The sequence below is a fragment of the Cherax quadricarinatus genome, chromosome 43 (genome assembly GCF_038502225.1).
Source record: "Cherax quadricarinatus isolate ZL_2023a chromosome 43, ASM3850222v1, whole genome shotgun sequence".
In the NCBI taxonomy this organism is placed as follows: domain Eukaryota; kingdom Metazoa; phylum Arthropoda; class Malacostraca; order Decapoda; family Parastacidae; genus Cherax; species Cherax quadricarinatus.
Genome location: NC_091334.1, coordinates 15,737,762 through 15,763,081, shown reverse-complemented (window position 1 = coordinate 15,763,081; position 25,320 = coordinate 15,737,762). Strand labels below are relative to the sequence as shown.

The following is a 25,320-nucleotide window of genomic DNA, read 5'->3' as shown; positions in this document are numbered from 1 at the left end:
ACCGGCTGTTTCCTGCCGAGACGGTGATCTAAAAAGAAAGCGAAAGTTTTTCTTTTTACATGGAGAAAAGGTTACTAGCCCCTTGTTCCTGGCATTTTAGTCGCCTCTTATGACATGCATGGCTTATACAGGAAGGATTCTTTTCCGCTTACCCATAAAACAAACATGCTGTACAAAAAAAAAAAAAATGCATTTGATGAACAAACAGTGGAGAAAAGAATCTAGGCAAAACATTTGTACCGTAGAGTACCTGGCTTACATTGGCATATTGGGCCAAACTTTTATTCCATCACATTTTCATAAATATGGCCAGTGGCATTAATAGTGAAATTTTTCAGTAAAATGGCTGAGGAAAGAGCATTGGGTCTTGTAAATGCATTGACTTTACTCTGGAAAATATTCTGAGGTTGAATTTGACTAAAGTCCCAAGAGCCCAGGCAAAAGTTTCTTGGCGTTGTATGGCGAATTGGTAGTGCTTTCACTTGATCAAAAATAGAGCAAAATTTTGAATTTTAGTTTGGAAAATTTTTGACTGGATTTGTTTCTTGATAAGAGAGACCAGATTTCTGTCATTTTAAATTTTCAATAATTCTAATACGTACATCTTCACACACATTAGTGCAAATAAATGAAAAATTGCTGATAAGGTCATCAAAAGGTAAGAGACAAATCTTATTTTTGGCTTGAATCTGCTTTATATTTTTTTGGCTTTTTTTTCTTTAGTGTTTGTTTTGCAGCAAGTTTTGATTTGTATTTATTTGATTTAGCTTATTTTAGTTTTCTCCTTAGTTTTGTTAATTTGGTGTGTTTATGTTTGCAGGTTGTGGTGTAGGCGTTTGGACTGTAGTAGGACTAAGGCTGCGTGTATGTTGTTGTGTAGTGTGTGGCTTACTGCATGATGGCTGCTACTGCTGCCTTGGAGGGTGCTGGCTCACCTCACAAGGAGGAGCTCAATGTGCCTTCTGTTGTTCAGCCTCGTAGAGGAGCCTCCACTGGCACCAATTCCACTCTGTTGCATGATTCTTCACAGCGCACTGCCACCAACACAGCTGCTGCCATTTCCCCCACCACCCCTGCATCTGTGGGAGCCTCACTACATTCATCCATATCTACACCCACAGGCACCAAGCTGGCTGTCACCACACCCTCTGAGTCACCTGCGGGGGGTGAAGGTGACAACATAACGCTTGATGAGGAGAAAAAGATTGCACTCAGCCAGCTGCAAGAACTGGAAGAGGCTATCAAAGTACGAAAAGTGACCAAGGTTGATGGCCGGAAGGTACGTTGGATTGAATACCGTGCCCGTAAACAGGCTGCAGAAGCGAACCAAACGACGTTGAACAAGAAAAAATCACATAGGTCTAAGTCAAAGCCCAATGAAGAAGAAAACAGCGAAAATGATGCAAATGTTGTGAACAACAATAACAATAATAATAAGAGTGAAAACACCATGAAAGTGGATATGGCCACTACCCCCCTGAGTGTGGTCGGAACTAATAATGTACTGGAGACTATGAAGCAACAATTTCTGCATGGTACTGAAAACGGAGAGAAGGCACGCACAAATGGTACCACACAAAAGAGAAAATCTGGAAGAACTCGTAAGTCTGTCAACACTCCAGAAAGAGTCAATTCTAATAGTAACACCCCTCAGAAATTAAGTCCTACTGAAACCAAAGGGACAAATGTAAATAGTGTGACTGAAGCAACGACTAACACTTCCGGAAATAGCTCACTGACAGATATTGCACTTAGTATGCCAAACACACCAACAACACTATTTATCACAGAACCAGCTCTTGTAGTGGCTCCGGAGAAGCCATTTTTTTGCATCAAGTCTCTGACAAAGGGATTACGCGAAGTCCGCAAGTCAGAGAACGGTGTAGATGGTGAGTGCACTACGAAATCAGATGATGGGAAAACTCCAGGTTCCCCTCCACTCCCTGCTTTATCTTTAGTATCTGCTTCAGCCCTGCCTGGAGAAGTAATAACAGATACAAAATCATCATCTGCTCTTATTAAAACTACTTCAAAATTGCTTTCACTCTCTGCAAGGTCAAGATCTGCAGATAATACATCAGCGAAGGGTAAGCATATAGGTGGTCAGAAAGGAGGTAATAAAAAAGCTGGTGCCAAAGCTGGTGGAAGATCAGAATCAGAACCAAGAAATGTAATGAATGGTCACACTGAAGTACTACAGAATGGTTCAGCTGAAAAAAGCTCCTCTCTAGATTCACAAATGAGTAAACCTGCTACTCCAAACAAAAACAAAATGAGTAAAGAAAAATCCCCCTCGAATGTTGCTGATCTAGACACTCGGTTGAAACGGCCAAGAGGCAGACCGCCTAGAAAAGTGTCAAAGATTAGCAAAGATAGCAGCAACCCATCAGGGAAGTCAAGTAAGAAAGTAAAAACTGTGGTTGTAGATGTTCATAACAGTATGAATGGTGAACCACAGACTGTGATCCCAGTTAGTCGGCCAGTTTTAAGAGGGAAGAGAGTTTCTCCGACTAAGAAAATTTCCAAAAAAGCTGCAGCAGTCGTAGGAGACACTGGTGGTTCAAGCACTAAGCATTTGTCTCCTTCACTAAAATTGCCAAAAGCTCAGGAAGAATTGAAATGCAAAGGTGAAAAGGATCAAAAGGATATTCAGCAAATTCTTCCAGCACTTAGTTCTAAGAAAAGGAAATCTTTAATAAGTAAGAATGATAGTGAGCCTAATCTAGGAGACAAGGAAGAAAAGGAAAATACAAGTGCCTCAGTTTGTAATCAAACACCAGAGTCTTCGGATAAAACCCAGAGTACAAAGTTGGTAAAAGGCATTCGCAAGTCCTCACAAAAAGAAGTGCCCTCATTGCCTGAGCCAGGAACTCCCAATGCCATTTCATTAAGCCTTATTCCTGATAAGGAACCAAAATCTTCAAAACGTAGTCGAAAACTAGAAGCAGCGCAAGCCAAAAATAAGAAAACAAGTCGGAATTCAGTCAGAGCTGCAGTAGGTAAAAAGATGACATCAGCGGGAGGTAATAAGAAGACTAGAAGTTCTCAAGCACGGAAAAAGAATGCCATGAAAAATTATACGTTGTCACAGAAAAGCAAAAGTGTATCAAAGGTTATTTCTGTGGAGAAAGAAGTATCCCCTGAAAAGGTTAGTCCTTCACTAAAAGATACTACTGAAAATATCCCTTTGCAAGAAGAAAGTATTTTGCCCAAGAATAGTCCTAATGAAAAAGACAAAATTGTTTTTGCAAATGGTACTTCCCCAATATATGATTCTACAAAGGCAGCAATTTCTCAAGAGGAAATTATTGCAAACCAGATGAATTCTGCAGATACAGATCTTTTGCTGCAGGAAAGCAGTAACTTGCCAAAAGTTCAGCATGTAGAGAATACTTCTAGACTGGAGAACAATGCTCTATCAGAAACTCGCTCAACGGATGAAGCTACATCTCTCTTAGAGGATAATATTTTGCCAGAGGATAATTTTATGGAAAAAAGTACTTCTCTACAGAAGGGTGATGCTTCACTACTAGAAGATTCTGTTGAGAATGATAATGGTAGGCTGAACAATAGTAATAAGGAAGAAAATAAGTCTGTAGAGGATAATTGTGTAATGAACAATAATTTGGCAGGAGCAAAGTGCAGAGAGGAATTAATTTGTGTACAGGAGAAGAATATTTTACCAAAGGTAGATAATTCTTTGGCAGAAGATGAAATCACAGAGGTTACTGCTATCCAGGAGACCAATACTCTGCCAAAATCAGAAGCTAATTCTTTAGAGAAGGAGACTGAGCTACATGAAGAGAGTATTTTACCAGAAACTAAATCTGAAAACGAGGATAAGTCGCAAGACAACAATGTTTTACTAAAAGTTGAGTCAAAAGATAATGCTTCTTTTCAGACTAACAGCACAATCCCAAAGGCCGAGTCCACAAAGGAAGACTGTACATTGTTGAGAGGAAAATCTACAGATGAAACTGATCCAGCACCGGAAAATACCACTGTGTCAGAAACTAGTTACATAGAGAAACTTAAGTCTTTACAGAAGGTAAGTTCTACTAATAACAATGATCCTCTACAGAAGGGCAGTAATGCATTAAAAGAATACCAGACAGGTAAGAGCATTAAAAATGCTAAAGAGAGCCCGTTGCAAAAAGTTATTGTTACACTGAACCGAAATCACTTTCAGAGTGATAATAAAGCATACAAGAATCAGCCCCTGCCGAGATACCTTTCATCTAGCAAGGCTCATTCTGGTAAGAGAGAGAGTCAAAATGAGAAAATGCTGCTACTTCAGGAACAGTCTCCAGGCCAGGACAATAGTTTGTCTCGGATATGTGGACAAGTTCAAGATAATTCTCCCAAAGCTTCATCTCAGATACCAGGAATGGTTCAGAACTGTTCTGGAGACTCATCTCAGATACCTGGACAAGCTCAGACTTATATTTTTAAGGGCTTGCCTCAAATATCTGGACTAATTCAGAACTATACTCCTAAGGACTCATTTCAGATATCTGGACAAGCTCAGGCTTATACACCTAATGACTTGTCTCAGGTATCTGGGCGAGCTCAGAACTATACTCCTTCAGAGGAAGAACGATTAAGCCAGACAGATAGATCATTACATAAAAATAGCCCTATTCGAAGAGGTAATATGCCAGAGACAGATAGTTTTGTTCTTAAAGATAGACTTCCTGGTAAAAATGATTCAGATCAAGTCAAGTGTTCTGTGCCAAAAGGTGTTACATCCCCCAAAGATAATCCAAAGGATGGAGGGTCAGCTCAGAGGTACATGTCAGAAAAAGATAATCTTTCTCTTAAAGATAAACATCATGGAAAAAATTATTCAGATTATGTCAAGTGTTCAGTGCCAAAAGGTGTTGCATCCCCCAAAGATGATCCAAGTAATAAAGGTTCTGCTCAGAGGGATAATCATATGCCAAAAAATGCTGCTGCTCAAACCAATAATTTATGGGAGACATATAGTCAGGCACCCTTAAAAAGTTTCATTCAGAGAAGCATCCATGTACAAGAATTTTATATGAAAACACACAGCAGTTCACCAGTAACCAATACTAGTGAAAAACAAATAGGCAAACATAGATCAGTAACTGAGGTGATAAATTCTTCCAATTTAGAGCATAATGCAAGAATAGTACCAGAAGATATCTTAAAAAAAGATATTGTATGTGAGGAAAATCTAGCAAGCAAAAAACCCTCAAAACTAGATGATGTTAAGAAAACCGAAGAATTAGAGATAGAAGTTGTTCAGCAGGAAGAAAAAGTTGATGCGGTACCAGTAGACAATGGTGAATGGACTAGTGGACCGCAGGCAGTTAATCTGACACAAAAGAGTAAAGTTAAGAATCAAGTTTCAACAGAATTTATTGAACAAGTCAGTAGTCAAGATAATACTGAAATGCAGGAATGCAGAATTGTTGCAGAAAGTGCTAGTGAAAATCTTGAAACTAAACATGACATACACTCACTAACAAGAACTGAGAAAGATGGAGAAAATAAGATTAATGAAGATAGTACACATGATGCTACCAAAACTCTAGAAACTAGTCAAACATTAAACACTTCCTCAGATGTTATCAAGGTAAAAGATAAAAATAAGTTACCAGAAGAAAATGAGATTTCCATATTGCAAGAAGGGAGAGCAAAAGCCATGCCTACTATATCACAAGGGAGGAATAAAGCAAAGCCTAGTTTATCACAAGAAGGGAGGGGTAAGTCAAAGGCTATTATAGCACAAGAAGGTAGGGGTAAAGCAAAGTCTAGTGCATTTCAAGAAGAGGGAAAAGAAGTAAGGTCATTGTCCACAATGTCGTCGTCATCAGAAGTTCCAATTCCCTCAACTGCAAAATCTAAGGAAAAAGTTCCTAGGATTTTGAAGCAGCTTTTTCAAGATGAAGGCGTTCAAAACATGCTCAAAAGTATGGGTGAAGACTCTGGTATTGCTCCCGAAACTTCACCAAACAATGACCCTGGCATTCATAAACTACGTCCTAAGAGAGCAACTGAACCAATGCTATCATCTTCCCCTGAATTAGATGCAATGGAAGCTCTTCTTACCTCTGCATCTAAGAAGAAGAAAAGAGGCAGTGAGCTGGACATATTGTACATGGATGAAGGTGTACTCAATCTCTTGACCAGCTTGGAGCCCCATTCTAGAAGAAGTCATTTAGATGATGCAGCTAGTGATACATCTCAAGCCAGCAGCTCTAGGAGTGTAAAAGGCAGTAAATCGAGTAAATCTTATCTCGAAGTTAATTCCGAAAGCAGGAAAAGGAAGTTAAGTGGTGGTACTAGTGCAACTAGCAATACTACCATCAGATCTATGCAACCTCCAGAAATTAAAAGGACACGCTTGGAGAGCCAGGACACAAGCAGGGATCCTTATGAATTAGAATCTGCCGAGGAATTCCAGGGACGACCTGTTAGTGTAGAAAATATTTCTTCTGAAGTGGATGTAAATCTTACAAAAAAGAAAGGCAGACCATCACTTCCATTGTCTGTAAGACAAAAAAATAAAGCAATAAAAATACAATTAAAATTACAGAGACAGAAACAAATGAAGAGCATAGGTACAGATATTACTTCACCCAAGGAAGATGATAACATGAATTTGGCACAGCTTCAGGAAGTTTTGAGGAAAGCAAAAGAAACATTTAATAAAACACATTTGCCAGTTACTTCTGTAGAAAAAGTGTCAGACAAATCTGTACCTCCTTTGAAAATAAAGCTGGCATCTGACAGTGTGACCATTAAACCTGTGATAAGACCGAGTCCGGTTCAGCATTCATCTGCAATTCTAGATGTAGGAAAACAGACAAGATTACCTCCCAGACAAAATGCCAATGAAATTCCCATTAGACCTGCATCCAGACCCACACCAATAATTCCGGAGTCAAGAGAGATTGCAAGAACTTCCGTGGAGAAACCCAGAGCCTATCCAGAAAGACGAACACCTCCACCACAGTTTAGAAGAGTGGACACCATGCCCAACCCTAGTGTTGCAAGTAAGTTTATGTGTGTAGCATTCAATCTTTTGATCTTTATAATTAACCATGATAGTGGTACTGTAAGGGAAAAAGGTACAGAAGTTCCTCAACTTGCAAAAAGAGTTGTGTTTTTTGTTTTTCTTTTAGCAAACATTGTTTAGAAACAGTAATACAGTAGTACAAAGGATGATTATACTTAACACCTCTTCAAATTGTAGCTTGGTTAGTTGTTAGAGTTGTAGCTTGATTGATTGTTCGAATTATAGCTTTGTTGTTTGAATTGTAGCTTGGTTGGTTGAGTTGTAGCTTGATTGTTTGAATTATAGCATTGTTAGTTATTTGAATTATAGCTTTGTTGGTTGTTCGAGTTGTAGCTTGATAGATTGTTGCTTTGTTAGTTGTTTGAATTGTAGCTTTGTGAGTTCGAATTGTAGCTTGGTTAGCTGTAAAACTTGAATTGATTTTGAAGTGTGGATGTGTGTAACTTTGGGTGTTTGTAAGTTGTGGACCCTCTGTAAATTATACTGGTATCTCAGTACATGAGGGAGGTAGTCATTGCTAGGTAAGACCTTTATATTATTAAATTTGTAATGATTGGATTGACCTGCAGGTAAGTTATTTTGAGAGCTCCTATTCCAATAATAAATAGCATTTTAAGTAGAGATCAGATTCTTGCTCTTAATATTGACAATTCCAGCAACACTGGTAACATTTATTAAGAATTCTACCTGCTAGTTGAGTCAGAATATAATGATCATTTAAAGAATTTAGGTGTTGAAAAATTAGGAAGCAAATAAAAGACATTCATGTTCAGGAAAGACATGTTTAGAACTCAGCAGTGATTTTGTGCTGAAAAAATATACTTTGCAAGACTATGTAAGCAGTGGATTTTTAGGCTTCATCTAACAAGTCTATTAAATGGAAAGAGTGCTAAATGATTTACATTCATATATTACTTTCTAGTAATACATTACCATTAATATTAAATGGGCACAGTAAATAATGATGAAATGCACATTAGAAAAATGTATTAGTCTTAAAGAACTATGTAAATTAATTATATGTGCTGATGAGATAGTTCACTGAGTAAGTTGCAGACAGATTTATTGGCTTTGCAAACAGTATAAAAACAAAGAAATTTCTTTGTCAAAGAAATTCTAAAAGTACTCTTTGCATCTCCCTTCACTATGGTTATTTTGTAATCACCTTAAAAATTTCAGATATTTTTCAGCATCTAATTTCTCCCCTGACTGTTCCCATTTTCTCGCTAGGTGATATTTAACAGTTATAAGGTTCTTGTTAGGTACAGTACCTTATTTTACAAACAAGACTCAACATATAGTCAAGTAACATCGATGAAATCTAGGGGAATGGCATGCCAGGTTTCACAATGAGTATGTGTGTCTATTTTCATACCAGTATGTATTTGATTTTTCTACAGTATGTAAATTCTCACAAATGCATACACCTTACATGCACACTTACCTACACACACACACACTTTCTATATATACACCTTACATATACATACATATGCACCTTACTTATATGTACCTTATGCACATGCCCCATGCATACACATACCTTATTACACATACTTATCTTACATATAGGTAAGTTTGGGGTGCCAGGTGTAAATGATAATGGAAGCCCTTTGATTGAACTTTATATAGAAAGGGGTTTAGTTATAGGTAATACATATTTTAAGAAAAAGAGGATAAATAAGTATACAAGATATGATGTAGGGTGAAATGACAGTAGTTTGTTGGATTATGTATTGGTAGATAAAAGACTGTTGAGTAGACTTCAGGATGTACATTTTTATAGAGAGGCCACAGATATATCAGATCACTTTCTAGTTGTAGCTACACTGAGAGTAAAAGGTAGATGGGATACAAGGAGAATAGAAGCATCAGGGAAGAGAGAGGTGAAGGTTTATAAACTAAAAGAGGAGGCAGTTAGGGTAAGATATAAACAGCTATTGGAGGATAGATGGGCTAATGAGAGCATAGGCAATGGGGTCGAAGAGGTATGGGGTAGGTTTAAAAATGTAATGTTAGAGTGTTCAGCAGAAGTTTGTGGTTACAGGAAAGTGGGTGCGGGAGGGAAGAGGAGCGATTGGTGGAATGATGATGTAAAGAGAGTAGTAAGGGAGAAAAAGTTAGCATATGAGAAGTTTTTACAAAGTAGAAGTGATGCAAGGAGGGAAGAGTATATGGAGAAAAAGAGAGAGGTTAAGAGAGTGGTGAAGCAATGTAAAAAGAGAGCAAATGAGAGAGTGGGTGAGATGTTATCAACAAATTTTGTTGAAAATAAGAAAAAGTTTTGGAGTGAGATTAACAAGTTAAGGAAGCCTAGAGAACAAATGGATTTGTCAGTTAAAAATAGGAGAGGAGAGTTATTAAATGGAGAGTTAGAGGTATTGGGAAGATGGAGGGAATATTTTGAGGAATTGTTAAATGTTGATGAAGATAGGGAAGCTGTGATTTCGTGTATAGGGCAAGGAGGAATAACATCTTGTAGGAGTGAGGAAGAGCCAGTTGTGAGTGTGGGGGAAGTTCGTGAGGCAGTAGGTAAAATGAAAGGGGGTAAGGCAGCCGGGATTGATGGGATAAAGATAGAAATGTTAAAAGCAGGTGGGGATATAGTTTTGGAGTGGTTGGTGCAATTATTTAATAAATGTATGGAAGAGGGTAAGGTACCTAGGGATTGGCAGAGAGCATGCATAGTTCCTTTGTATAAAGGCAAAGGGGACAAAAGAGAGTGCAAAAATTGTAGGGGGATAAGTCTGTTGAGTATACCTGGTAAAGTGTATGGTAGAGTTATTATTGAAAGAATTAAGAGTAAGACGGAGAATAGGATAGCAGATGAACAAGGAGGCTTTAGGAAAGGTAGTGGGTGTGTGGACCAGGTGTTTACAGTGAAACATGTAAGTGAACAGTATTTAGATAAGGCTAAAGAGGTCTTTGTGGCATTTATGGATTTGGAAAAGGCATATAACAGGGTGGATATGGGGGCAATGTGGCAGATGTTGCAGGTGTATGGTATAGGAGGTAGGTTACTGAAAGCAGTGAAGAGTTTTTACGAGGATAGTGAGGCTCAAGTTAGAGTATGTAGGAAAGAGGGAAATTATTTCCCAGTAAAAGTAGGCCTTAGACAAGGATGTGTGATGTCACCGTGGTTGTTTAATATATTTATAGATGGGGTTGTAAGAGAAGTAAATGCGAGGGCCTTGGCAAGAGGCGTGGAGTTAAAAGATAAAAAATCACACATAAAGTGGGAGTTGTCACAGTTGCTCTTTGCTGATGACACTGTGTTCTTGGGAGATTCTGAAGAGAAGTTGCAGAGATTGGTGGATGAATTTGGTAGGGTATGCAAAAGAAGAAAATTAAAAGTGAATACAGGAAAGAGTAAGGTTATGAGCATAAAAAGATTAGGTGATGAAAGATTGGATATCAGATTGGAAGGAGAGAGTATGGAGGAGGTGAATGTATTCGGATATTTGGGAGTGGACGTGTCAGCGGATGGGTCTATGAAAGATGAGGTGAATCATAGAATTGATGAGGGGAAAAGGGTGAGTGGTGCACTTAGGAGTCTGTGGAGACAAAGAACTTTGTCCTTGGAGGCAAAGAAGGGGAATGTATGAGAGTATAGTTTTACCAATGCTCTTATATGGGTGTGAAGCATGGGTGATGAATGTTGCAGCGAGGAGAAGGCTGGAGGCAGTGGAGATGTCATGTCTGAGGGCAATGTGTGGTGTGAATATAATGCAGAGAATTCGTAGTTTGGAAGTTAGGAGGAGGTGCAGGATTACCAAAACTGTTGTCCAGAGGGCTGAGGAAGGGTTGTTGAGGTGGTTCGGACATGTAGAGAGAATGGAGCGAAACAGAATGACTTCAAGAGTGTATCAGTCTGTAGTGGAAGGAAGGCGGGGTAGGGGTCGGCCTAGGAAAAGTTGGAGGGAGGGGGTAAAGGAGGTTTTGTGTGCAAGGGGCTTGGACTTCCAGCAGGCATGCGTGAGCGTGTTTGATAGGAGTGAATGGAGACAAATGGTTTTTAATACTTGACATGCTGTTGGAGTGTGAGCAAAGTAACATTTATGAAGGGGTTCAGGGAAACCGGCAGGCCGGACTTGAGTCCTGGAGATGGGAAGTACACGCCTGCACTCTGAAGGAGGGGTGTTAATGTTGCAGTTTAAAAACTGTAGTGTAAAGCACCCTTCTGGCAAGACAGTGATGGAGTGAATGATGGTGAAAGATTTTCTTTTTCGGGCCACCCTGCCTTGGTGGGAATCGGCCAGTGTGATAATAAAAAATAAATGTCATATATAAAAACTGACCAAATGGAGCAGTGAAAGAATAATGGGGTTTAATATAGAAAAATGTCATTATACAGTTATAACGACCAGAAGTGTGATTTTTAATTATTGCAGCATAATTTGTTAAAATATAGAGCACTAAACCAGTATTGGTCATTTTATTTATTGTTTCCAGAAAGTCATTCAAATGCAGTAGTGAAAGAACCTTATACAATAGTGATAAATTTTACATTTGCTTTTGAGTACCATAAACATTAAAATAATGTTTAGTGAAACTGATTCCAATATGGAACAGACACAGTCAGAGCCAGATATGATAGCATTAATCCATGTACTGTAATTACACGAAGAAGTCCAGTTAGCTGGACTTGAGTCCTGGTGGTGAAAAGGGTAGTTCCTACACTGAAGGGAGGGATTGGGATGTTGCTGTTGGAGGGTAATTTGAATTGTGTTGTCAGCACACCTGGCAAGATAGGGATTGATTGAATGATAGCGAGTGTATTTTCTTTTTTGGGTCATCCTTCCTTGGCAGGAGATGACTGTTGAGGTAAATAAAGAGAATTCTAATAGCCAGCAAGTGCAGTAGTGGTAGCTTTGTCTATTTGCAAGAGCTGATTGTGGTGTCATCTAGTTCTTATAGAATGTGAAATTTAAACATATTTCATACTTTCAGAGACCTACAGTACTGCATAATTTCACAAACTCATTGTTCTGCCAAAAGAATGTTTTTGTAAAGTTCTGGAAGCTTTAGTACTGTAGATGCTTAAAACTATCTAATACTGAAAAGTCATGAGAAATAAAAATGTTGTATTAGAGGGCAGGTATTAATGTGGCACATAGATACAATACTACCATTGGAAAATTAATAGTAACACAAAATCCAAGGACAACATTGATGTGAGTTTATTTTCTTCCCTGCAAGTTGTGTCCAGAAAACTTAATACAGGTGAGATAGAAGTCTGAATAAATTTTGTTCAAAAGATGTGTTAGAACAGGATATGAGAACAGTGCTGTGATTTGTCATATGGAAGACTGTAATGTAAACTTTGGTAATTGATAACTATTACTTCAATTTTTTAGTTGTGATGAATGGTTTGAAAAACCGACAAGTTGAAGATTGAGACACTTATGCAGCATATGGGAATCTTTATTCAGGAAACGTCTCGCCACACAGTGGCTTCATCAGTCCAATACAAAGAGGAAGGCGTAAGGAGAGGAGGAGTATGAGGTAATCAGTCCCTCAGCCTGGAGTCGATGTGTTCAGTCCATCAATCTTGTAGAATGTGGACTGATGAAGCCACTGTGTGGCGAAACGTTTCCTGAATAAAGATTCCCATATGCTGCATAAGTGTCTCAATCTTCAATTTTTTAGTTATATATAGAGAGGTGACTGCTGAATCAAAACTATTGCGAGATGAGTCACATCTGGGTCACTGGTAATCTCTGTAAAATACTTTAATGACTGGTCACTCTTGGAAATTGCCGCAAGTGGATGTGAGGTCATCAGGTTCTGTCACTTCCTGTCTTGGGGATACTTTTTGGTCTGTTCCTGTTCCTCCCAAATCTTTTCTAATTGTAAGTCTTTTATAGTATATCTATGAGGCTGGTATGTCCTGTACAAAGAAATGTTAGATGATGAATATTTCTCTCATATTTTTTCCTTCAAGGTCATTGTTGTGATGCCAGTGAAGAGAACGTGATCCAAAAAATTTAAAACTACCCTTCCCTTCCATGAGTCAAAACCTAATTATAGTGGTACCTCGAGTTACGAACTTAATTCATTCTAGAAGATTATTCGAGTGCTGATACCGAATGAATTTGTTCCCATGAGGAATGATGTAAATTAGATTACATGTAGTTTATTTCAGACTCCCAATAATACACTTGAAAAAGCACTTTCAAAAATACACTTACATAATTGTTCGAGTTGGGAGCTGTTCGAAACTCTAGGTACCACTGTACTTCTTATTTCCCAAGCACTGCATGACCAGTGCAGGTTCAGTGCTGCCTCATGAGTGCAATAATAATGCTTATCTCTCATTGCAAAGCCTAGGAATTTGATCATACTTTTTTTTTTTTTCTTTTATTTTCAGGCCTTTCACCGTTGCTCAAACCTTATGAAGGTAATGGAAGTCAAAAGAACAGGCAACGAATTGGAGGAGAATCTGTTCGGCAGTCACAAAGGGCCAGTGTCAGACAGAGCGAAGGCAATTATCACTATCGAGACATTTCCCTCAGGAAATTTAATAATTTTACGCAGATCATTCTATCTCCATCGACGACCAAAATGAAGAATGCTTTAAACTCACGGGTAAGACACATTACGACACAACTTATTGTCTCTTGCATCGGCAACGATTACCTAGGTAGTATGGTTCAAGCTCAGGCAGAATTATTGTTAGATTTATACGAGACACTAATAAAAATATAGAAAAGATGAGTTAATAAAAAAGTTGTGGGTGTTTTGTTGTAATTAAAAAAAATTAGTTGTGAGATGGTAGCTCAAGTGCATGAACATATGATGATGGTTCAAGAACAGCATAATGAACATATGATGGTAGCTCAAGAGCAACATAGTGAATGTGTGGTGGTTCAAGAGTAACATAATGAATGTGTGATGGTTCAAGAGCAACGTAGTGAGTGTGTGATGGTTCAAGAACAACATAGTGAATGTGTGATGGTTCAAGAATAACATAGTGAATGTGTGATGGTTCAAGAGCAACGTAGTGAGTGTGTGATGGTTAAAGAACAACATAGTGAATGTGTGATGGTTCAAGAGCAACATAGTGAGTGTGTGATGGTTCAAGAACAACATAGTGAATGTGTGATGGTTCAAGAACAACATAGTGAATGTGTGATGGTTCAAGAACAACATAGTGAATGTGTGATGGTTCAAGAACAACATAGTGAATGTGTGATGGTTCAAGAACAACATAGTGAATGTGTGATGGTTCAAGAACAACATAGTGAATGTGTGATGGTTCAAGAGCAACATAGTGAATGTGTGATGGTTCAAGAACAACATAGTGAATGTGTGATGGTTCAAGAGTAACATAAGGAATGTGTGATGGTTCAAGAGTAATGTAGTGAATGTGTGATGGTTCAAGAGCAACATAAGGAATGTGTGATGGTTCAAGAGCAACATAAGGAATGTGTGATGGTTCAAGAGTAACATAAGGAATGTGTGATGGTTCAAGAGTAACATAAGGAATGTGTGATGGTTCAAGAGCAACATAAGGAATGTGTGATGGTTCAAGAGTAACATAAGGAATGTGTGATGGTTCAAGAGTAACATAAGGAATGTGTGATGGTTCAAGAGCAACATAAGGAATGTGTGATGGTTCAAGAGCAACATAAGGAATGTGTGATGGTTCAAGAGTAACATAGTGATTGTGTGATGGTTCAAGAGCAACATAGTGATTGTGTGATGGTTCAAGAGCAACATAGTGATTGTGTGATGGTTCAAGAGCAACATAGTGATTGTGTGATGGTTCAAGAGCAACATAGTGATTGTGTGATGGTTCAAGAGCAACATAGTGATTGTGTGATGGTTCAAGAGCAACATAGTGATTGTGTGATGGTTCAAGAGCAACATAGTGAATGTGTGATGGTTCAAGAACAACATAGTGAATGTGTGATGGTTCAAGAGCAACATAAGGAATGTGTGATGGTTCAAGAGCAACATAAGGAATGTGTGATGGTTCAAGAGCAACATAGTGATTGTGTGATGGTTCAAGAGCAACATAGTGAATGTGTGATGGTTCAAGAACAACATAGTGAATGTGTGATGGTTCAAGAGTAACATAAGGAATGTGTGATGGTTCAAGAGTAATGTAGTGAATGTGTGATGGTTCAAGAGCAACATAAGGAATGTGTGATGGTTCAAGAGTAACATAAGGAATGTGTGATTGTTCAAGAGTAACATAAGGAATGTGTGATGGTTCAAGAGCAACATAAGGAATGTGTGATGGTTCAAGAGCAACATAAGGAATGTGTGATGGTTCAAGAGTAACATAGTGATTGTGTGATGGTTCAAGAGCAACATAGTGATTGTGTGATGGTTCAAGAGCAACATAGTGATTGTGTGATGGTTCAAGAGCAACATAGTGATTGTGTGATGGTTCAAGAGCAACATAGTGATTGTGTGATGGTTCAAGAGCAACATAGTGATTGTGTGATGGTTCAAGAGCAACATAGTAATTGTGTGATGGTTCAAGAGCAACATAGTGAATGTGTGATGGTTCAAGAACAACATAGTGAATGTGTGATGGTTCAAGAGCAACATAAGGAATGTGTGATGGTTCAAGAGCAACATAAGGAATGTGTGATGGTTCAAGAGCAACATAGTGATTGTGTGATGGTTCAAGAGCAACATAGTGAATGTGTGATGGTTCAAGAACAACATAGTGAATGTGTGATGGTTCAAGAGCAACATAAGGAATGTGTGATGGTTCAAGAGCAACATAAGGAATGTGTGATGGTTCAAGAGCAACATAGTGATTGTGTGATGGTTCAAGAGCAACATAGTGAATGTGTGATGGTTCAAGAGTAACATAGTGAATGTGTGATGGTTCAAGAACAACATAAGGAATGTGTGATGGTTCAAGAGTAACATAGTGAATGTGTGATGGTTCAAGAGCAACATAAGGAATGTGTGATGGTTCAAGAGTAACATAAGGAATGTGTGATGGTTCAAGAGTAATGTAGTGAATGTGTGATGGTTCAAGAGCAACATAAGGAATGTGTGATGGTTCAAGAGCAACATAAGGAATGTGTGATGGTTCAAGAGTAATGTAGTGAATGTGTTATGGTTCAAGAGTAACATAGTGAATGTGTGATGGTTCAAGAGTAACATAGTGAATGTGTGATGGTTCAAGAGCAACATAAGGAATGTGTGATGGTTCAAGAACAACATAAGGAATGTGTGATGGTTCAAGAGCAACATAAGGAATGTGTGATGGTTCAAGAGCAACATAAGGAATGTGTGATGGTTCAAGAGCAACATAAGGAATGTGTGATGGTTCAAGAGCAACATAAGGAATGTGTGATGGTTCAAGAACAACATAAGGAATGTGTGATGGTTCAAGAGCAACATAGTGAATGTGTGATGGTTCAAGAGCAACATAAGGAATGTGTGATGGTTCAAGAGCAACATAAGGAATGTGTGATGGTTCAAGAGTAACATAAGGAATGTGTGATGGTTCAAGAGTAACATAAGGAATGTGTGATGGTTCAAGAGCAACATAAGGAATGTGTGATGGTTCAAGAGCAACATAAGGAATGTGTGATGGTTCAAGAACAACATAAGGAATGTGTGATGGTTCAAGAGCAACATAAGGAATGTGTGATGGTTCAAGAGCAACATAAGGAATGTGTGATGGTTCAAGAGCAACATAAGGAATGTGTGATGGTTCAAGAGCAACATAAGGAATGTGTGATGGTTCAAGAGTAACATAAGGAATGTGTGATGGTTCAAGAGTAACATAGTGAATGTGTGATGGTTCAAGAGCAACATAAGGAATGTGTGATGGTTCAAGAGTAACATAGTGAATGTGTGATGGTTCAAGAGTAACATAGTGAATGTGTGATGGTTCAAGAGTAACATAAGGAATGTGTGATGGTTCAAGAGCAACATAAGGAATGTGTGATGGTTCAAGAGCAACATAAGGAATGTGTGATGGTTCAAGAGTAACATAAGGAATGTGTGATGGTTCAAGAGTAACATAGTGAATGTGTGATGGTTCAAGAGCAACATAAGGAATGTGTGATGGTTCAAGAACAACATAAGGAATGTGTGATGGTTCAAGAGCAACATAAGGAATGTGTGATGGTTCAAGAGCAACATAAGGAATGTGTGATGGTTCAAGAGTAACATAGTGAATGTGTGATGGTTCAAGAGCAACATAAGGAATGTGTGATGGTTCAAGAGCAACATAAGGAATGTGTGATGGTTCAAGAGTAACATAGTGATTGTGTGATGGTTCAAGAGCAACATAGTGATTGTGTGATGGTTCAAGAGCAACATAGTGATTGTGTGATGGTTCAAGAGTAACATAAGGAATGTGTGATGGTTCAAGAGTAACATAAGGAATGTGTGATGGTTCAAGAGTAACATAAGGAATGTGTGATGGTTCAAGAGCAACATAAGGAATGTGTGATGGTTCAAGAGCAACATAAGGAATGTGTGATGGTTCAAGAGTAACATAAGGAATGTGTGATGGTTCAAGAGCAACATAAGGAATGTGTGATGGTTCAAGAGTAATGTAGTGAATGTGTTATGGTTCAAGAGTAACATAGTGAATGTGTGATGGTTCAAGAGTAACATAGTGAATGTGTGATGGTTCAAGAGTAACATAAGGAATGTGTGATGGTTCAAGAGCAACATAAGGAATGTGTGATGGTTCAAGAGTAATGTAGTGAATGTGTTATGGTTCAAGAGCAACATAAGGAATGTGTGATGGTTCAAGAGTAATGTAGTGAATGTGTTATGGTTCAAGAGTAACATAGTGAATGTGTGATGGTTCAAGAGCAACATAAGGAATGTGTGATGGTTCAAGAGTAATGTAGTGAATGTGTTATGGTTCAAGAGTAACATAGTGAATGTGTGATGGTTCAAGAGCAACATAAGGAATGTGTGATGGTTCAAGAACAACATAAGGAATGTGTGATGGTTCAAGAGCAACATAAGGAATGTGTGATGGTTCAAGAGCAACATAAGGAATGCGTGATGGTTCAAGAGTAACATAGTGAATGTGTGATGGTTGATGAGCAACATAGTGAATGTGTGATGGTTCAAGAGCAACATAAGGAATGTGTGATGGTTCAAGAGCAACATAAGGAATGTGTGATGGTTCAAGAGTAATGTAGTGAATGTGGTATGGTTCAAGAGTAACATAGTGAATGTGTGATGGTTCAAGAGTAACATAGTGAATGTGTGATGGTTCAAGAGCAACATAAGGAATGTGTGATGGTTCAAGAGTAATGTAGTGAATGTGTTATGGTTCAAGAGTAACATAGTGAATGTGTGATGGTTCAAGAGTAACATAGTGAATGTGTGATGGTTCAAGAGCAACATAAGGAATGTGTGATGGTTCAAGAGTAATGTAGTGAATGTGTTATGGTTCAAGAGTAACATAGTGAATGTGTGATGGTTCAAGAGCAACATAAGGAATGTGTGATGGTTCAAGAGTAACATAGTGAATGTGTGATGGTTCAAGAGCAACATAAGGAATGTGTGATGGTTCAAGAGTAACATAGTGATTGTGTGATGGTTCAAGAGCAACATAAGGAATGTGTGATGGTTCAAGAGCAACATAAGGAATGTGTGATGGTTCAAGAGCAACATAAGGAATGTGTGATGGTTCAAGAGCAACATAAGGAATGTGTGATGGTTCAAGAGCAACATAGTGATTGTGTGATGGTTCAAGAGCAACATAGTGAATGTGTGATGGTTCAAGAGCAACATAAGGAATGTGTGATGGTTCAAGAGTAACATAAGGAATGTGTGATGGTTCAAGAGTAACATAAGGAATGTGTGATGGTTCAAGAGCAACATAAGGAATGTGTGATGGTTCAAGAGTAACATAAGGAATGTGTGATGGTTCAAGAGTAATGTAGTGAATGTGTTATGGTTCAAGAGTAGTAATAATCTTAAATCCTTAAATTGAAATTTAAGACAACATTTTGGTTTGACTTTGACCATTAACTAATGGTTCAAGTTGGACCAAAACATTGTCATAAGTTTATCTCCTAAGTGCGGGTTATTTGTGTACCATTATCCCTAAATGTCAATTATGTGAAATGCCATTCTTTTCCATCACTCTGCTTTGGCACAGTATCTCATAATGCCATCTCATATAGTGCCCCTTCTGAGTAGATGATAAAATGTTACTGTAACATTCCATGACATTACCATGAACTTGCCAGAGATGCCACCAAGGGCAGGTTTGTGCAGTCTTGTAAGTTTTTGTTAAGCCATAATGATTTAGCATTATTTTCTTTTTTCTCAATGTGCCAGCTGTCTTCCACTGAGGCAGGATGACCCAAAAAAGAAAAACACTTTCATCATCATTCATGCATAATCACTGTCTTTGCAGAAGCATGCAGATGCGACAGTTCAGATGTCACTCCAAACAGCAAATGTCCCAAACCTCATTAACTAATATTCTTTATTTAAACTGAAGATTTTGCATATGCTTTTTATTGATGTGGAAGTTTTTTTTTATCTCCAGGTTTTACGAGAACTGTGTGAAGCACTTAACATTCTGAAACGTGACGAGTCTGTTCGGATAGTTTTACTCACTGCTACTGGCTCTACTTTCTGCCAGGGTGTTGATCTCACCGCACTTCAACACCACAACATTGAAACCCGCAAGAAGAATGCTGAAAATCTCGTACGGGGCATAAAGTACGTTTCTTCATCTGTTGGTCTCTCTACTCCATCTTTTCCCATTAATCCGCTACACAACAGATGAAGTGTACTCCAGGTATTTCGTACTCTGTACACGCCTCCACACTCACTTTACTCATCTGCATTATTGTTTTTCCCTCGGTAATCATAAATTTTCTCTGTATTCATAAATTTTGTTAGTGTTACATCCTAATTATTTATTCATTTACTCCCTCTTATTCTGCTTTATTCTTTTCATATCCTTAGTCCACAGTATAGTCTTTATTTTACAGTCAGTTCTCAAAAATTCAGTTACACAACTTTTCTTGTAAATCTAGTTTTATATATAATACATTACATGTTACACCCTGCCTCGGTGGGAGGCGACCGACTTGTTGAAAAAAAAAAAAAAAACATTACATGTCCTTTGTATTAATTAAAATTATTAAATGAAACGTTTAGTAAAGAAATACACAAATTAGCTTTGCTGTTATACAGGTGCCCCCCCCCTTACCCTGGACCCATTACAGTATCTTTAATCTTTGGCTTCCATGCACAAGATGGCTATAGGGTGCATACATACCTCAGTCTAATGAACTATTATACAAGAAAACTAATATATACCAACATGATATACATATATGTATATACATGCATTATCTTCCTTCATAACTTAAATCGTATATATCATATAATCCAAAACAGCTACTGTGAAAAAATAGCAAAATTCCAAGCGCCTTCATGATTTCTCACATTATCAAGGACCTGTGATAATGTGAGAAATCACAAAGGCACCTGGAAGTTTACTGTTTTTTCACAGTGGTGGTTTTGCATATTGTGATATCACCTGTTTACTGTGATATATTTGCATATCATGTAATGTATGCTGAAAAAACTTTTTTCTGGCTGAAGTATTCATATAGTGGTAAAAATTTTCAGAGATTTCCTAAAGGCATTGGTTCAGTTCCCTAAGCCCATTGTTGCTGGTGTCAACGGGAATGCAATGGGCCTGGGTGTTACCATGTTGCCCCTCTTTGATGTGGTCATTGCAAATGACAAGGCAGAATTTTACCTTCCATATGCTAAACTGGGCCAGGTGCCAGAAGGTGGAGCCACATACACTTTCCCCAACTTATTTGGTAAATTGCAGGTGAGTTCCTGAATCATGTTTTATGAATTGTCAAACCTTGATGCCGCTGGAAAGTTCTTGATTCAAGAAATTGGAGCTATCCTTCTTTTGGATCAAAGCTAATTGCCTTCCATTTCCAAGGTGCTTTATTACCTCTACAGATTTAGTGCTTTCCTGTGAAAATAATGATAATGTTCATTTATCCATCAATTTGCATATGTGATGCCTTGCTCCCAGTCCACTTAGATATGCCAGCTTTATGACCATGCAGAAATTACAGTATTCGAGTACATACTGTGTTGTAAATTAAGTGGTATTTATTTTTGGTCAGAACAGATATTACTATATATTGCATAAAGATTTCTATATCTCCTAGGTAGTAGGTTGGTAGACAGCAACCACCCAGGGAGGTACTACCGTCCTGCCAAGTGAGTGTAAAGCGAAAGCCTGTAATTGTTTTATATGATAGTAGGATTGCTGGTGTCTTTTTTCTGTCTCATAAACATGCAAGATTTCAGGTACGTCTTGCTACTTTTTCTTATACTTAGGTCACACTACACATACATGTATAAGCATATATATACACACCCCTCTGGGTTTTCTTCTATTTTCTTTCTAGTTCTTGTTTATTTCCTCGTATCTCCATGGGGAAGTGGAACAGAATTCTTCCTTCGTAAGCCATGCGTGTTGTAAGAGGCGACTAAAATGCCGGGAGCAAGGGGCTAGTAACCCCTTCTCCTGTACAAATTATTAAATTTAAAAAGAAAAACCTTCGTTTTTCTTTTTGGGCCACCCTGCCTTGGTGGGATATGGCCGGTTTGTTGAAAAAAAAAATTCTGTATCTGGGTAAGTAAATATGAATGTAGCATGTTCTGTTGTACTTTCTCAGAATGTATTCTTGACTGGCAAGTGTTGAATTTACAAATGTGAAAACAAAATAAATTCTTTTAAATGAATTTTCCTGCTGATGCCAGGGTTATGTTCTTCGAAAACTTTTATGTTGGTTATGATTTTTTGTGTTTTTACCACTATCTATCTTTTTCTCTTCCTGCCCATTTCTGTTCCTCCACTATCCCTTAACAGACCTTATCACCTAGTGCTTTCCAATATTCACTGATAACCCTACATCAGTGTAAAACGAAAGCCTGTACTTGTTTTACATGATGGTAGGATTACTGGTGTCTTTTTATGTCTCATAAACATGCAAGATTTCAGGTACATCTTGCTACTTCTACTTACACTTAAATCACACTACACATGCATGTACGAGCATATATATACACACCCCTCTGGGTTTTCTTTTATTTTCTTGCTAGTTTTTGTTTATTTCCTCTTGTCTCCACAGGGAAATGGAACAGAAATCTTCCTCCGTAAGCCATGCATGTCATAAGAGGCAATTAAAATGCCGGGAGCAAGGGGCTAGTAACCCCTTCTCCTGTATACCTGGAGTTTACCTGGAGAGAGTTCCGGGGGTCAACGCCCCCGCGGCCCGGTCTGTGACCAGGCCTCCTGGTGGATCAGAGCCTAATCAACCAGGCTGTTGCTGCTGGCTGCACGCAAACCAACGTACGAGCCACAGCCCGGCTGGTCAGGAACCGACTTTAGGTGCTTGTCCAGTGCCAGCTTGAAGACTGCCAGGGGTCTGTTGGTAATCCCCCTTATGTATGCTGGGAGGCAGTTGAACAGTCTCGGGCCCCTGACACTTATTGTATGGTCTCTTAACGTGCTAGTGACCCCTGCTTTTCATTGGGGGGATGTTGCATCGTCTGCCAAGTCTTCTGCTTTTGTCGTGAGTGATTTTCGTGTGCAAGTTCGGTACTAGTCCCTCTAGGATTTTCCAGGTGTATATAATCATGTATCTCTCCCGCCTGCGTTCCAGGGAATACAGTTTTAGGAACCTCAAGCGCTCCCAGTAATTGAGGTGTTTTATCTCCGTTATGCGCGCCGTGAAGGTTCTCTCTACATTTTCTAGGTCAGCAATTTCACCTGGCTTGAAAGGTGCTGTTAGTGTGCAGCAATATTCCAGCCTAGATAGAACAAGTGACCTGAAGAGTGTCATCATGGGCTTGGCCTCCCTAGTTTTGAAGGTTCTCATTATCCATCCTGTCATTTTTCTAGCAGATGCGATTGATGCAATGTTATGGTCCTTGAAGGTGAGATCCTCCGACATGATCACTCCCAGGTCTTTGACGTTGGTGTTTCGCTCTATTTTGTGGCCAGAATTTGTTTTGTATTCTGATGAAGATTTAATGTCCTCGTGTATACCATATCTGAGTAATTGAAATTTCTCATCGTTGAACTTCATATTGTTTTCTGCAGCCCACTGAAAGATTCGGTTGATGTCCGCCTGGAGCCTTGCAGTGTCTGCAATGGAAGACACTGTCATGCAGATTCGGGTGTCATCTGCAAAGGAAGACACTGTGCTGTGGCTGACATCCTTGTCTATGTCGGATATGAGGATGAGGAACAAGATGGGAGCGAGTACTGTGCCTTGTGGAACAGAGCTTTTCACCGTAGCTGCCTCGGACTTTACTCTGTTGACTACTACTCTCTGTGTTCTGTTAGTGGGGAAATTATAGATCCATCGACTGACTTTTCCTGTTATTCCTTTAGCACGCATTTTGTGCGCTATTACGCCATGGTTACACTTGTCGAAGGCTTTTGCAAAGTCTGTATATATTACATCTGCATTCTTTTTATCTTCTAGTGCATTTAGGACCTTGTCGTAGTGATCCAATAGTTGAGACAGACAGGAGCGACCTGTTCTAAACCCATGTTGCCCTGGGTTGTGTAACTGATGGGTTTCTAGATGGGTGGTGATCTTGCTTCTTAGGACCCTTTCAAAGATTTTTATGATATGGGATGTTAGTGCTATCGGTCTGTAGTTCTTTGCTGTTGCTTTACTGCCCCCTTTGTGGAGTGGGGCTGTCTGTTGTTTTTAGTAACTGTGGGACGACCCCCGTGTCCATGCTCCCTCTCCGTAGGATGGAAAAGGCTCGTGATAGGGACTTCTTGCAGTTCTTGATGAACACGGAGTTCCATGAGCCTGGCCCTGGGGCAGAGTGCATGGGCATGTCATTTATCGCCTGTTCGAAGTCATTTGGTGTCAGGATAACATCGGATAGGCTTGTGTTAACCAAATTTTGTGGCTCTCTCATAAAAAATTCATTTTGATCTTCGACTCTCAGTCTGGTTAGCGGCTTGCTAAAAACTGAGTCATATTGGGACTTGAGTAGCTCACTCATTTCCTTGCTGTCATCTGTGTAGGACCCATCTTGTTTAAGTAGGGGCCCAATACTGGACGTTGTTCTCGACTTTGATTTGGCATAGGAGAAGAAATACTTTGGGTTTCTTTCGATTTCATTTATGGCTTTTAGTTCTTCCCGCGATTCCTGACTCCTATAAGATTACTAAATTACTAAAGCTAAGAGAAACTTTTGTTTTTCTTTTTGGGCTTCTCTAACACTTTCACTTTTGAAGGTTGCCAGTTTACCATGTTAGTTTCTCATTACTTCAGTTATTTAATCTGTTGAGAATAATTTTTTCTAGAGTTATTCCTACATCCCTCTGTTAGTCTGCTACTTTCAGTTATTATACAGGGTGTTGAGAAGGAAATGCAACTCATGGAGAATACATACATTAATGATATTATTTTTCTCTGTGTCATAAATTCTTTAGTACGTGAATGGTGCTCACATACAGGATGTTTCATGGATTTTTTTATGAACATTGCATTCAAATTACCCTCATATACTAAAAGAGCTGCAGGTCATCATTCAGCATGTCAAGAGAAACATTAAAGCAAGGGTTCAGTAATATTTGTTGTGTACTCTAATGAGGAAAACCATAATGGCCAACACATTCAATAATTTTTGTTGTTCTTTCTTCTTTCTTTCAACACACCAGCCGTATCCCACCGAGGCAGGGTGGCCCAAAAGGAAAAACAAAAGCTTCTCCTTTTAAATTTAGTAATATATACAGGAGAAGGGGTTACTAGACCCTTGCTCCTGGCATTTTAGTCGCCTCTTACAACACGCATGGCTTACGGAGGAAGAATTCTGTTCCACTTCCCCATGGAGAATTTTTGTTGTTGTTTACTAATAAACATTCATTCTGCATGCATTATATCTCATTGTGAACACCATGTAATTATGTGGAGCTTGAAACTCGTGTGGATCATTCACTATCAAGAGTTGTGGAGGATCAGTTCTCAGTTCACTCTCTTAATCTTTTTCTTTGTGCAGCCTGTTATAACTCTCCCAGTTCCATTACCTTCATTAAACTCCCTGATACATCTCACATTCCAACAATGGGAATGTGAGTGCTCTGGCAGAGTACAGGATGGCTGATGGATCACTTCATTTCCTCACCCAAGTATTCTTGTAGGGATTTATAGTAATTTTTATTCATATAAAATTTTGGCATCATTGGCAAACATTTTTCATATAGTTTTATGCAACTTGGACAGAAAGTAACA

General features: G+C 38.7%; 1 protein-coding gene across 5 annotated transcripts in view; it reads left to right on the top strand.

The window, feature by feature from the left end:
- LOC128694285 (uro-adherence factor A) overlaps nucleotides 1-25,320 on the top strand; it is an 83,714-nt gene that overhangs the window by 32,280 nt on the left and 26,114 nt on the right. For 3 of the 5 annotated variants that reach the window (XM_053784355.2, XM_053784356.2, XM_053784354.2), the window contains 4 exons: nucleotides 1,122-7,025; nucleotides 13,419-13,636; nucleotides 19,557-19,732; nucleotides 20,654-20,864. In XM_053784355.2, the coding sequence (XP_053640330.1) occupies nucleotides 1,122-7,025; nucleotides 13,419-13,636; nucleotides 19,557-19,732; nucleotides 20,654-20,864 (6,509 nt within the window). Of the gene's footprint in view, nucleotides 1-820; nucleotides 7,026-13,418; nucleotides 13,637-19,556; nucleotides 19,733-20,653; nucleotides 20,865-25,320 lie in introns of all 5 variants that reach the window. The other 2 variants (XM_053784352.2, XM_053784353.2) reach the window with 1 other exon arrangement.